Source organism: Mustela nivalis (genome assembly GCF_964662115.1).
Source record: "Mustela nivalis genome assembly, chromosome: 7".
NCBI lineage: Eukaryota > Metazoa > Chordata > Mammalia > Carnivora > Mustelidae > Mustela > Mustela nivalis.
Window position 1 is genome coordinate 104,809,996 of NC_139026.1, and position 13,756 is coordinate 104,823,751.

General features: G+C 47.8%; 1 protein-coding gene across 3 annotated transcripts in view; it reads left to right on the top strand.

The window, feature by feature from the left end:
* Positions 1-13,756, top strand: part of ANO2 (anoctamin 2) — a 342,917-nt gene that overhangs the window by 269,477 nt on the left and 59,684 nt on the right. For all 3 annotated transcript variants that reach the window (XM_082742732.1, XM_082742731.1, XM_082742733.1), the window contains one exon: positions 7,476-7,671. In XM_082742732.1, coding sequence (XP_082598858.1) covers positions 7,476-7,671 — 196 coding nt within the window. The remainder of the gene's footprint in view (positions 1-7,475; positions 7,672-13,756) is intronic.

Genomic DNA, 13,756 nt, shown 5'->3' on the forward strand with positions numbered 1-13,756 from the left:
GTTAAAAATAATCAATTATACAGAAGCTAAACACAATGAGAGAGAACCAGTGTGGAGAGACAGCAAAGACTAAAGATACTGGAAATACTCAGTCACAGGTCGAAATGCCCAGTTTAAAAATATCTGCAAAGAATAAGAAACTATTTTAAAGATTTTATTTGCTTATTTGTCAGAGAGAGAAGGAGAGAGAGAGAGAGAGCATGCACAAACAAGAGGAGTGGCAGGCAGAGGGAGAAGCAGACTCCCCAGAGAGCAGGGAGTCTGATGCAAGACTGGATCCCAGGACCCTGGGACTATGATCTAAGCTGAAGGCAGACATTTAACCAACTTAGCCACCCAGGTATCCCTAAAATAAGAAACTTTTAAAAATGACCTAAGGATTTGAAAACCAGCTAATAAATCTTCTGGAAATGGGTATATATCAATGAATGTGAATATATAACATATAATAATATATATCACACACACACACACCCCAGGGACGGGTTTAAAACCAATTAGACATAGCTGAAGGCATCATTTGTGAACTGTAATTCAGGTTAGAAAAAATTAGAAAAAAAAAATTGAAAACTCAAAATAGAAAGTAATAGAGTGAGAGGATTTCACTTGTATTTAATTGCACTATTGGAAGAAGAGGTGAGACTAGTAATGAATGATACACTGACTGATGGTCTCCTAGTTGGCTAGTTCTGCTAACAGAATTCCAATTCAGAGATTGAAGAATCCCAGTGAAATTCAAGCAGGAAAAATAAAAAGGACTCTATCTCTGTGAGACTATAGAATGTATGATACACAAGAAAAATCTCAAATGCAGTCAAAAATCAAAAGACAAATTACCCTTAATGAAGACTGTTTGATCAGCCATTGATTTCACATAGCAGTTGGAAGTCAGAATACAGGGACGTGTGTATCTTCATGCGCTGAAAAGAAAACAGTTGCTAACCCAGAATTCTATACCCAAGAAAAATGTAATGTGGAAGTATTAGTGTAAAATAAAGATATTTATAGCCAAACAAAAGCTGAGGGTTTGCAGCCAACTGAATCTTTCACTAAAAGAAATCCTAAGAATGTTCTTTGAATGTGGTCCCATCTGGAAAACCACAGTTTTAAGAAGGAATGAAGAAAAAATCGGTAAATATGTGGGAAAATCTATGTGGTATTTGACTGTAAACAAGGATGATGGTGTCTTATAGGGTTAATAATAAGATAGAGGGGTGCCTGACTGGCTCAGTCAGTAGAGCATAGATCTTGGGATTGTGATTTCAAGCCCCACACTGGGTGTGGAGCCTACTTAAAATTTTAAAAAAAAGTAGAATTACATTGTACACATTAATAATAGCATATAAGTTGGATGGGCAGTAATGAAACAATAACATTGTAAGGTCTTTATATTTCCTCCATGAGAATTTATAAGGAAGCAAAAAAGCTGAGAATAGTCAAGATACCCTTGGGGCAGATGGGTGGCTTACTCTGTTATGCATCCAATTCTTTTTTTTTTTTTAATTTCTTTTATGTATTTTAATTTATTTAACATATAATGTATTCTTTGCTTAAGGGGTACAGGTCTGTGAATCATCAGTCTTACACAATTCACAGCACTCACCATAGCACATACCCTACCCAATGTCCACACCCAGCCACCCCTACCTCCCTCAGCAACCCTCAGTTTGCTTCCTGAGATTAAGAGTCTCTTACGGTTTGCCTCCCTTCCTGGTCCCATCTTGTTTCATTGTTTTCCCTCCCTACCCCCCACAACCCCTTGCCCTGCCTCTCAAATTCGTCATATCAGAGAGCTCATATGATAATTGTCTTTCTCTGATTGACTTATTTCACTCAGCATAATGCTCTCTAGTTCCATCCACGTTGTTGCAAATAGCAGGATTTTAGTTTTTTGATGGCTGCATAGTATTCCATTGTGTGTGTGTGTGTGTGTGTGTGTGTGTGTGTGTGTGTGTATCATATCTTCTTTAACCATTCATCTGTTGATGGACATTTAGGTTCTTTTAATAGTTTGGCTATTGTGGACATTGCTGCTATAAACATTTAGGTGCACGTGCCCCTTTGGATCACTACATTTGTATCTTTAGGGTAAATACCCAATAGTGCGATTGCTGGGTCATAGGGTAGCTCTATTTTCACCTTTTTGAGGAACCTCCATGCTGTTTTCCAGAGTGGCTGCACCCACTTGCATTCCCACCAACAGTGTAGGAGGGTTCCCCTTTTTCCACATCCTCGCCAGCATCTGTCATTTTCTGACTTCTAATTTTAGCCATTCTGACTGGTGTGAGGTGATTATCTCACTGTGGTTTTGATTTGTATTTCCCTGATGCTGAGTGATGTTGAGCACTTTTTCATGTGTCTGTTGGCCATTTGGATGTCTTCTTTGCAGAAATGTCTGTTCATGTCTTCTGCCCATTTCTTGATTGGGTTATTTGTTCTTTGGGTGTTGAGTTGGATAAATTATTTATAGATTTTGGATACTAACCCTTTATCTGATATGTCATTTGAAAATCTCTTCTCCCATTCTGTTGGTTGTCTTTTGGTTTTGTTGACTGTTAACTTTGCTGTGCAAAAGCTTTTGATCTTGATGAAATCCCAATAGTCCATTTTTGCCCTTGCTTCCCTTGCCTTGGTGATGTTCCTAGGAAGAAGTGGCTGTGGCTGAGGTAGAAAAACATCTTTATTTTGTGCTAAATTTTCCTCATTTTTTTCATTAAAAAAAAAAAATCCTCAGTCTTCTAAAGAGAAGGGCTTGGCACTGCCCTAAAACAAGGCATGGGGTGGGAGACAAAGGGTTACAATGATGTTTATAAAAAAGTGAGATTTGCTTATAGAATTAGGGTAAGCCAAAGGCACATACTGCAACACACAGGAGTACTGAATACCCTTTCCTTCTTCACCCCGTTGACTACATCTTAGCAGAATGTGCCAAGGTCATGGTCATGGGGAAAGTTTTAGGGATGCTAGTCTGCCAGATCAGCTGGGGTAATTTTCATGGGATGGTGAGAGCACAACAATGGCCAAGGGCTGTGTTTCTTTTCCTCACCTGTGACAGAGGCCAGCCTCTTCCCCACCTGTTACAGAAGACAAAAGTGAATTTCCTCTTTCTTCTCCAACCCAACATGTTGACATGTTGAGCTACAGTTTCTGTCCTTTTATTTTTTCTTTTAAGTTTTATTTATTTATTTGAGATAGAGAGAAAGAGAACTTCAGCAGGGTGCGGGCAGAGGGAGAGAGAATCCCACTCGGGGCCCCACCCCACAACACTGGGATCAGGACCCAACTGAAATCAAGAGTTGGATGCTCAACCGACTAAGCTACCCAAGCGCCCCTTTCTTTCCTTTTTGAATTAAACTTGCTTTGTTTCCCTTTTATGTGGGAGGAGATTATCAAAAGCAGTGTCCTGGCTCTAGGCTAGGAGCCTGAGCCTCCCTCCTACATGCCCAGGACAATCATTTACTTCTACTTGGGAATTGGGAACCAGCTTCCAGAAGCCACCTCCTTCACCTGGCTTGTGCAAGGACCCCCTAATAGTGCACCTAGAGATGAGCAGCTAACTCATCTTTTTAAAATCTAGATCAAATCTCATGTCACTTCTCTGCTCAAAACTGCCTTAAGCATCGGCCTCTTATGAAATACAGAAGCCAGCATCTTCTGTACGTCCTTGCATGTCCTTGTCCTATGTCCTCCTCTCCAACCCCACCCCTCCCTTGCTTTCTTCTTTACCCACCCTCTGCCCAGAAGCCCCTTCCCTCAGACAAACCCCCTCAAGAGCCTTGCTGAAATGTTACCTCTTCACCTATGCTTTTCCTCACCACCCTCTTTTAAGCTGCAACCTGTCCCACTACTCCTGTTTTGCTTTATTTGTTTCTACAGTATTTATCACACCAGATATACTATCTGGTTGATGTTAGTTGGTAGTTGGTTGTCTGTCTTTCCTCTCTAGAAGTGCCACGAGGGCAGAAAGTCCTGTGTGATTTGTTTGTGACTATATCCCTGCCACTTAGCATGGTGACTGGCACACAGAAGGCACTCAAGACATATCTTATAAATGGCTGAGTGAGAATATAAGTTAATTAGTCAGATTAATAAAGTTGCCAGGGACAAGTTATTATGTCAGAGATAAAGCCATTAGTGTGTGTATGGTTTAAAATTGAGCCACTAATTTCATGCCCTGCTTTAGACTGGGTACACTCCTGCTGGTTAGCCCAGGTTGCTTCTGATTTTTCCATTTCTGATTGCTTTTTAAAAATTCTTTTCCCCAAGCCTTTCTCATAGGAAACTGACCCAAAACTACTTCCGTAGGATTTTCTCTAATCCCTCTGCTCTCTGTTCAGAGCACATGAGCTGAGCCTGTATTCTGTCCAGCTGCTACAAGGCTCATCTTTGTATATGTGCAATGATTTTCTCAACTTTGATGCAGAATGCAAGACCTGGAGGGTGGGGTCCAGACCCATTCTCCTTCCTGTTTCTCATAGCATTAAATAGGACTCTGGACTCCATAACCTGGCTTTCCTTACAGTTTGGCTCTATCTACAAGTAAAACTACAGGATCAAAACACAAACAGCAATGGGGAGCATGGTGATGTTCCCATGTACTTGAGAGCTAGATTCCTAGAGCTAGGGACCAGGCAATCTTTACCAAGCAGGTTCTATAGTGAGGCAGTGCTGTGAAACTGACACGAGGTGCAGAATGCAGTTATAAGACCAATCCCCACTTTTGGCCTATTTGGAGGGAAACCGATCACAAACATGAAATATATCCAGTGTATATTTGTTGAATTTAATAAGCAAAATCAACACTGCAGCCAGAGTGGTTAAAACAGTGCTGGATTTAGTACTAGAGGACGTGCATTCTAATGTCAGGATGGGATTGTAGGCATGGGAGCCACAGAGCAGAGTTCAGGTCCTGGATGGTTAGTAAATCACATCCAGAAAAGCCATATTTTATGCTATTGTTATAAGAATTACTGTTCGTGAAGATGGGCATTGAATAACAAAATTGAGAGGACACAACTAGATTAGTTCATTATGATGGTCCCACCATTAGCATCCCAGCTTTGCCAGGAACTGTCCAGACCTTGGACCCATCACATTGCTGCTTCTCAGTCCTCAGTTTCCTTATATATGAGATTAGAGGTTGGATTGGGATGATTCCTGAAGGCCAAAGTCCTTTAACTCTTACCAGAATCCCAGATATGAGGGTTGTAGTCCAGGCCTTGTGACCTTGAACAAATCTCTTCACTTTCCATGCCAGTTTCCTCATCTTCAAAGTGGTCACAGGATGGGATTGGTGTTCTCCAGGCTCTTTCAGCTTGAGAACTGTGATCCTTGTGAGTACCACTGTAAGACAGGTCAGAGCCTGGTTTCTCTAGTGGCATGGGAAATCAGGGGCTGAGAAGTTAGGATCAAAAGGAACAGCAGCAGAGGACTAGGGAAGGGTGTGTTGGAGGTAGGGCCAAGGAGACAGGGAGGGTGGGAAAAAGGGCTTTCGCAAGAGAGCAGTGCCTCTAGAACTTGAATGGGAATCTCGTTCAAGTGCAGATTCTGAGCCAGTGTGTCTGGAGCTGTACTTGAGACCCTGCATGTCCCCCAAGCTCCCAGCTGATACAGCAGGCCCACAGATCACACAGTGGGTAGCAACGAAGAGTTTTCTTCCGTCCCCAGTTGAGCAGCTGAGCTTCTTGGAGAATAGAAGCTGATCTCCTCCCCACTCATCCTCCATGCTCCACCCCCAAGACCCCAAAGCCAAGGATGTTTTTGCCATTGTTGTTTTCCCCCAGATGCATACATGCTCACTCTTTGATGCCCTGGCCTCCCCCACCCCCCGACTCTCATCAGTACTGCTATCACTGGCCTTTGCTGCAAAAGTGATTTTGGGGGAAAAGAATCTCACACCACATTTTCCAGGCTGTTACTGTCTGGCAGTGACAATCCCAGAGGAACGGGAAGTGAAGACATCTACATTGCTGGAGAACAGTGATGTCATGTCCAGGTTTTCCCACTTCCATGGGTCGTCATTCCCCCCTAGTCCTGGAGCCTGGGGCTGCTGCTGCTGCTGCTGCTGCTCCTGCCCCTACCCAGCATCAGAAGAGAAGCCTCCCACACAGTGTCCTTCCATCTAACCTCTCCTCCACCCTGACACCCCCTGGACCCAGAGAACATCGCCATGCTGCCTGCCTTCACATGGTGGCCCAGAAGACAAATAACTAATATTTGTATGGCTTGCAGGGATAATTAGCTAAGGCTGCATCCCCAGGCATCCCCCCCAGGGGTCTGATGATGGTCACACCATGACTCTTCTGCAACCCATTCCCCATTTGCTCACCAGTGTCCTGCACACTGCTTGAAAAACATTGCCTGAGCCAGAGCCCCCTCCTCCCTTCCGCTCTCCTCCCCTTCTTTCTATGGAGAGAACATGTAGTCCAGGACAATTTGTAGTTTCAGAGGGAACGTTTTCTCTCCCCATGTGTCCATGTAGCTCTCCACAGCTAGTGCCAGCCCACCATGCCCTGACCCCAGGGGGAATACTATCTGAACAGCCTTCTCTGTGGAAAGAATTCTAAGACTTCACTTGACTGACAAGAATTAGAATTTTGCTCAGAGCAGGTTATACACCTAGACATTCCGTGTTCTCCCTCTGCCCTCTCTGAGAGCTTACTCAGGCCACGTTCTTCCCCTGATATCCTCATGCTTCATGGAAATGGGCTTTCCTGGACTGTGATGGGAGAGGGAAGGGGCTCATCTGGGAGAGTGATTTATTGTTCGCAGGTTCTAGAAGGAGGAAGTGGAGGACCCTTAGAGGTCCAGTGGCTGGGAACCTTTCCTTTCAGTGTGAACAGCCAGAGGTTTTGGCACCAAATGAAAAATCTGAGTCCTCCATTACTGTTGCCTGGTAGAGAAATCTTAGTGTGATACTTTGTTCACCTGAGGACTGAGAGTCTACAAACCTCACTCCTGGTTTCTCTCCCTTGGTTCTCGTTGGGGCAGCCTTCCCACACCTAGTGCCCACTGCTTCTCAGCTCAGATGCCTTCCATGGCTCTGTTTCTCTGCACTGAGAGTCTATCCCATTACCCAACCTGGTCCGCTTGCCCCTCTGTACCCACTCCCTTCACTGAACACATAATACCTCTCCAGTAGTCCTCACCAAGAGTTCAGCTCACCTCCATAGTCGACTAGAAGCCCCTTAGTGAAGGAAACCACGTTGCGTGTGCCACACACCCCTCAGTGTCCGGCGTTTTCACTCTTAGGGTTTTGTGTGTGTTGTCAACCATTTGGTGTCTGATAAAAATGGAAGACTCACTCTTGTGGACAGTGTAACTGTCCTCAGGCTTGGCACGTGAGTTCAGAGGGTGCACACGAGTGGACTCCATATCCATAGTTTCTGACGTAGCGGCTAGGACGGTTGGCTGGGCAAGTAGAAGCTGCTCAGTACTTGTCTACTAGGCACTGACTCTCCCTGTTTCCCAAACAGATTGCCCTGACCTTCTCCATCGTCTTTGGGGTCATCGTGTATCGTATCACAATCGCTGCAGCCCTGTCTCTCAACAAGTCCACACGCTCCAATGTCCGGGTGACAGTGACAGCAACGGCAGTCATCATCAACCTTGTGGTCATCCTCATCCTGGACGAGATCTATGGTGCCGTGGCCGTGTGGCTCACCAAAATCGGTACTGTGTCCCCAAATCCCATTTTGCCCCAGGCCCCCTCAAATACGGGTCAGTTCAATATGCACAAGGTTAGTGGTGGTGGTGACCGAAAAGAAAGAAAAGGGACAGGGACAAAATGCTTTGTGCAATGCATTTTATTGGGGAAATGAGAAAGTATGGTGGTTCTGTACTTCCCCTGAGAATCATCTATGGGGTCTCTTCCTTTTAGCCCAGCCTAGAGACAAGACGGGTTGAACACTTCCTGCTATGAACTGCGGAGTTTTAGCCCTCTTCACTTTCCCAGGAGTGTTTACAGAGTCGAGAAAGCTCTTGATACTTGAGCCCTGGGAGGGTCTTATCTATCCCCATATTGCCGAGGCCCCAGAAAATCCACACATTCCCCACGCACTGAGCAGACTTCAAAGAGGCATATCAGACTTCCCCAGCTTCAAGCCAGTGAGAAAATGCAGTGGCCTCAGTATTCAGATGTGTCATTTGAGCTGCAACCTGCTGTTGCCTGAGCGCCACTTTTTGGCATTTGTGTTTATTAGGAGGGGGTGGGCTGAGAGCTGAGACCTTTTCCTCATGGCACATATCCTGGGGGGCCTAGAGGCGTGCACCTCTTTCCCCGGTTGAATGTGGGTATGGGGACTGTCAGCCTCTCACTAACCTCAGCAAAGTTGAGTTAATGATATGATATCTTTAATTCACTGATCAGTTAGAAGTTAGACACTTGATAGACTGACCCCATCTTCAAGAGCCTCCCCTTCTAAGAGGATCAGAAAATTCCAGAAAGGTTTCCCTAATTCCAGTCAAAAGGACTCTTTTGGTGTCTTTCCCTGGTCCTGGGCTCTGCTAACAGTGGGCATTGACTTTGGGTTTCCATGTGGCTCTAGGCAAGGTGCCATCTAGAGTAGAGGTCTGCTCCCTTTAGGCATGTGCATGTTTATAAATGTTCTCTGTGTTCCTTCATAAGGTTCTCGAGAAAAGTCAGCAGAGGAGGTTGCTTCGGTGTGTTTAGTGGTATGTGGGATTCTATGGAAGCACTGAGGGGGGCCTCCAACACTCCTGGGGACTCAGAGAGGCTTCCAAGACAAAGACATCACATTGGATTGCTTAGAGATAAGTGGTCTTCATACAGGCAGGTGCACAGGGAGGAGGAAGCAAGCAGGAGGACAGGAGTTTCCTGGCAGAGGGAACAGAATGAGAGGGAGAGATCAGATCCCTCAGAACAGGAAAGGCAAGTGGAGGGGTGCATGTGGGCTGGGCTTGGATGATGGCGATGATGGGTAGAATTTTGGTGCCAGGGAAGGAGCCGAGAGCTCAGCCTATGGAAGAAGGAAAACACGAAGTGCGTCCAGGATGTGCAAGGAGCCCAGCATGGCAGTTCCTTTTGGGTCTGTGGCACGTCCAGGGCACAGGAGAGTGGGGGCTGGACCCAGAGCATTGACTGATAGCTGAGTTTTCAGTGGAAGACCTTGGATGGCACTGAGAACTCTGCTTATTTTCATAGACAGGGAGAAAGTGTTTGCTAGAGCTCAAAGGGTCATCCAATAAAAAACTACCCATCTTTTTGGCCTGATTGCTGAACAAGCTGAGAAGTAAGGAAAGGCAGACCTAGGCAAAGGCCAATATTTCACTTTTAAAGCTAAAAACGGCTTCGTGGGAGGAAGCAGCTTAGCAGGAGAGCAGATAGGCTTCCTAATACCAGATGACAGACAGACTTCCCTGCCCAGTGCTGGCAGCAGAGGACAGGGAAGCCTGGGAAGTCTTAGGACATTGAGGGTGAGAGGGCCAGAAGAACACCTGCTTCCTGCAGGCCCTTAGCTCCCCATAGGAAGGGCAGAGGAAATGGGTGGACGAGGAATGCCAATGTCACCTACCAGACAGACCAGTGAGATAAGCTTCTGTCCCCCAAGAGGGGAAATGAGCAAGGTAGGGGAGACAGGGTGGGGCATGACGACTAAGCCCTCTCCCTCCCTAATATGGGTGACATCAGGGGCAGAAGGAAACGTTCCCCATTTCCCACAAGGGCTCTGACCTCACATCACTGGAGTGTTTGAAGAGGGTGATGCGATTGGAGCTGGATATTTGCAGAACTGTCCCGTCAAGGACTTAGGATGTCACTAAGAAGAGAGAGACGGGAAGGCCTAATGCAAAGGAGATTGCTGAACATGTAGGTAAGAAGGAAGGAGAGAGGAGCAGGAAACCAGCGGCGATGCAGAAATGTCTCCCTGCCACCCATCTGCAATACTTTATATCACCTGTCTTCCATAGCTCTAGAGACTGGGAGGCCTAGAAACTAGAGTGTGGCCCACAGTGCAAACCTCACTAACATGTATTTAGTGAGCACCTCCCATGCACAGGGCTGGGCAAATTCTCTTTGCATCGGGCTGTGAAACACTTCCCACACCGTGAAGCGACATCCACTGTTTGTAATAGCACTCCCTCCCTCACCCAAAAAGGTTAGCCTCCTTCTGGCTGAGAAGCCAGGGGTCAGGAAGGAAGCCTGTGCCCTGGAAAGGCGATGAAATTCTAACAACTCCAGTTTGTTCTTTGTGATAGTGATACTCATAAAGCAGCTTTAAACTTAAAAGAATTCCATTATCCCATTTTATCCTCACAAAAACTGTGTGTGGTCAGCAAGGGCAGTATTAGATCCTCATTTTACTAAGGTTCACACTCAGATTGTTCCTCTGAAATGCAAATACTTTTTGTGTGACGCTGACGTGAGTTTCTTACTGTCTGGAGAGAAGTGGTGTATTGGGTCTCCATGCATTCACCCACGTGGGCCTCGTCCCCAGGTGGCTACTCTTGTCTGCCTTACACTGGGTGTTTCCAGAGGGCTCAGAGAGGCACTTTTGTATAGTGGAAGGGCCACCCAATTTGGGAGCCCAGTGGAAGGAAACTTTGAGCACTGGGCCTGGTTCCTTTTCCCTCCCAACCCCAGATGTGTGGCACTGAGCAAACAGGGTGCTTCTCTGGAATGAAAATTTTTGGTCCTTTCTTCATCATTTTCCTCCTTCCTGTCCATGGGTCGTCCCCTCTGTGTCAGCTGTTGTCATAGCCTAAGGACTGTGCCCTTGTCTTTAGCCCCTTTCTCTGGACCTCTAGCTTAGAAATCCTACCCAGGCAGTCTCTCAAACCTTCTCCCTGGGCTGGGGGAGGGGAGAACCACTACCATCAGCACCATCCCCCGCCCCACACCAGCTTCCTTTTGGTCTTGGGTCAAATATCAACTAGGGTTTGAGGCCCTTGGCCACCCTCTTCCCAGTGTCCTCCTCCACTCTGGCAACCCACACCACTCACAGTCCCCCGGAATCACCCTGGTTCCCACCTCTGTGTTGTGCTTAGGCTGCTGCAGGCACTCCAACAGCCCTCAGTGACCCTCCTTTTAAAGGACCTCCAGAGGTCTGCCTCCCCTCTCCTTTTCTGGACACTCGGGCCTCGGGGAGTTTCCTTATACCCGCTTCTGAACTCCGGTGCAGATCATGTGTTCCCTAGTCCATCCCCCGGATGTGGAATGTCTGCTTTGTGCCAGGTACCATTCTGGAAACACAGCCATAGACAAGGAAGACATGGCCCTTGGTCTCACCGTGCTTACGCCCATATTAAAGGAAAGATAGGCAGTGAGCGGGGAACATTCCCCAGAGGGTGAGGGCCGTAGTGTGGTTGTGTGCGCTATGGTCAGGTGGTCGGGAAAGGCCCCTGGAGGTGGTGACATGGTGGCTGAGACTGGGGCGGCAGGAAGGCACCAGCACACAGAGACCTGGAGGGAGGTCTCTAGGAAGAGGGGACCCCACACCATAGACTGGTGGCCCATAAACCAGCAGGTACAAGTAAGCTTGCGCGCCTTATCTGTTCCACCCCCGTCTTTTCTCATCGCTGGACTCGTGTCTGTGTTTACGAGTCTTAGAATAGATGAGGTTCTGCCAGCGTAAAAAAACGAACCTCAAAATCTCAGGTGGGTGATGCGCAGTTGTTTATCTGTCCCCACGCCCCATGTCCCGCGTAGCAGGGCATGGGGCTTGGGCTCACATAGAAGCTTCACGCGGATGCCACGTTGTCTGTGAGACGCTGCGGGCCGGAAGTGCCTCCCTCACTTCCGGTCACGGCCCGCTGGCTGGAGCAGCCTGGCTGGAGAGCTGGGGAAATGTGTGGAAGTGCGTGGACGTTCCGCGAGCGGGGAGGATCACTGCTGCTGGCCCCTGCCAGGCCGCCGAGCCCTGGAGGACAGCTGCTTGCGCTTAACATTTCTTTGTATCCACTACATGGGGCCCGCCTCCCAGTAGACTTTAGCACAGATTTTTTGATGCCTTTATTGACTAACTCCATCTCTCTCTCCATTGGTGCCCTCGAAAATTTGTTTTCAAGGAATGCCCGTAGGCTAGGCACTCTGCTAGTCACTGTGGGTGCTACAGTGAGCATTTATGCATTGGGGATTTCCTGTTTAGTGGAGGATTTGAGGAAATTTTGAGGTGAAGAACGTACATGCAAATTGTCTTGATAGGTCAGTGACTGAGAGCTGCAGCCAAGGCATCAGAAGACTTGACGTGTCCTTAAGGGCATACGGTGGGTGTGAGCCCATGAACGAATGGAGGTGGAGGTGCCCAGCGGGGTGGCCGGTGCACCTACAGGCAGAGGTGTGGCTGCGGAGTCCCCCAGGGCTCCCTGGGGACAGAAAGCTGTGAATAATGCCACCTAATGGAACGAGGATTCTGCTGGGCTTAGGGGCTTCCTTTGCTATTCTCACGCTGGTTTAATACCCATCTGGCTTCTTGCCCCAGAACTCCTGATTGATGAGGAGGCTGTGACGACTGCCTTGCTCACCGGGTGCAAGCAGCTGGTGTTAACAACCCCAACAAGTTCCCAAGTGTTTCCTGCAAGGCTGGGTGGTGAAGACCGATTTCTTGGGAGCATCTCCCTATAGGCTCAGACATCAGGCCAATCCGAGGTCCTTTCTTGCCACAAATATTTGTCACCAAAAAACCCCAGAATTTGCTAGGAGTTGGCTCTGCAGTGGTACATAAAGGCAGTGATTGTCTCCGTGGCTGCCTTGTAATAATGGTCACCAGCTTGGGTGCAAGACACAGTGTTATCTGGTGGCTGCGCAGCACTGTGGGGCAGGGAATGAGCGAGAACCTGCGGTAGAGGGATGGGGCTCCTGGGGAAAAGTGAATGGAGCTCGGGGCCTTAGCGGCCAAGACCCTCTGTATAAGATGTGCAGTCCGGTTCAGTAGCATCAATGATGAGTTTGTGAGGATCCCCGTAAATGGGTAGGACGGGACGATCTTCAGTGATCTGTTCATTTTTTTTTTTTTAAGATTTTATTTATTTATTTGACAGAAAGAGATCACAAGTAGGCAGAGAGTCAGGCAGAAAGAGGAGGAAGCAGGCTTCTGGCTGAGCAGGCAGCCCGATGCAGGGCTCGATCCCAGGACCTGGGATCATGACCTGAGCTGGAGGCAGAGGCTTAACCCACTGAGCCACCCAGGAGCCCCTGATCTGTTCATTCTTAAAGGGGTCCCAGGTGGTGGTTCTAAGAAAGGCTCTGCCTCCAGGAATGGGAAACAAACCAGAGCTAGCCAGGACATCAGGACCTCAGCTTCCCAGGCCAGTCAGCCAGGGCTTAGCTGTCCTGGGAGGCCAGGGGATGAGGGAAGTGGCAAGGGTCACCAAGTGGATGAGCTTGAGGGGTCTGCTTTGTTCCTACTCTGTTCTGCTGCTATCCCAGAATTCCACAGAGTGGGTATCAACAGCGGAAATGGGTTTCCTACCCTGGAGGCTGGAAGTCCGAGATCAAGATGATGGCAGAGTTGGGAAAAGGTCCTGTCCCAGGCCACAGATGTCTGGCTGTGTCTGCCCATGGCAGAGGGAGTAGGGGGCTCTATGGAGCCTCTTTAATCGGGGCACTGATCGCTCTCGTGAGGGCTCCATCCTCCCAAAGGCACCACCTCCTGATACTGTCACATCAGGGATTAGGTTTTCAGCATGTGAATTTGGGATGGACACAAACACGCAGATCATAGCAGCTTTCTCCTCGAGACATGGGGAGATAGCATGCCTTTGAGGCAGCAAGCTCCTGAGCCCACATGGAGAGAGCAGA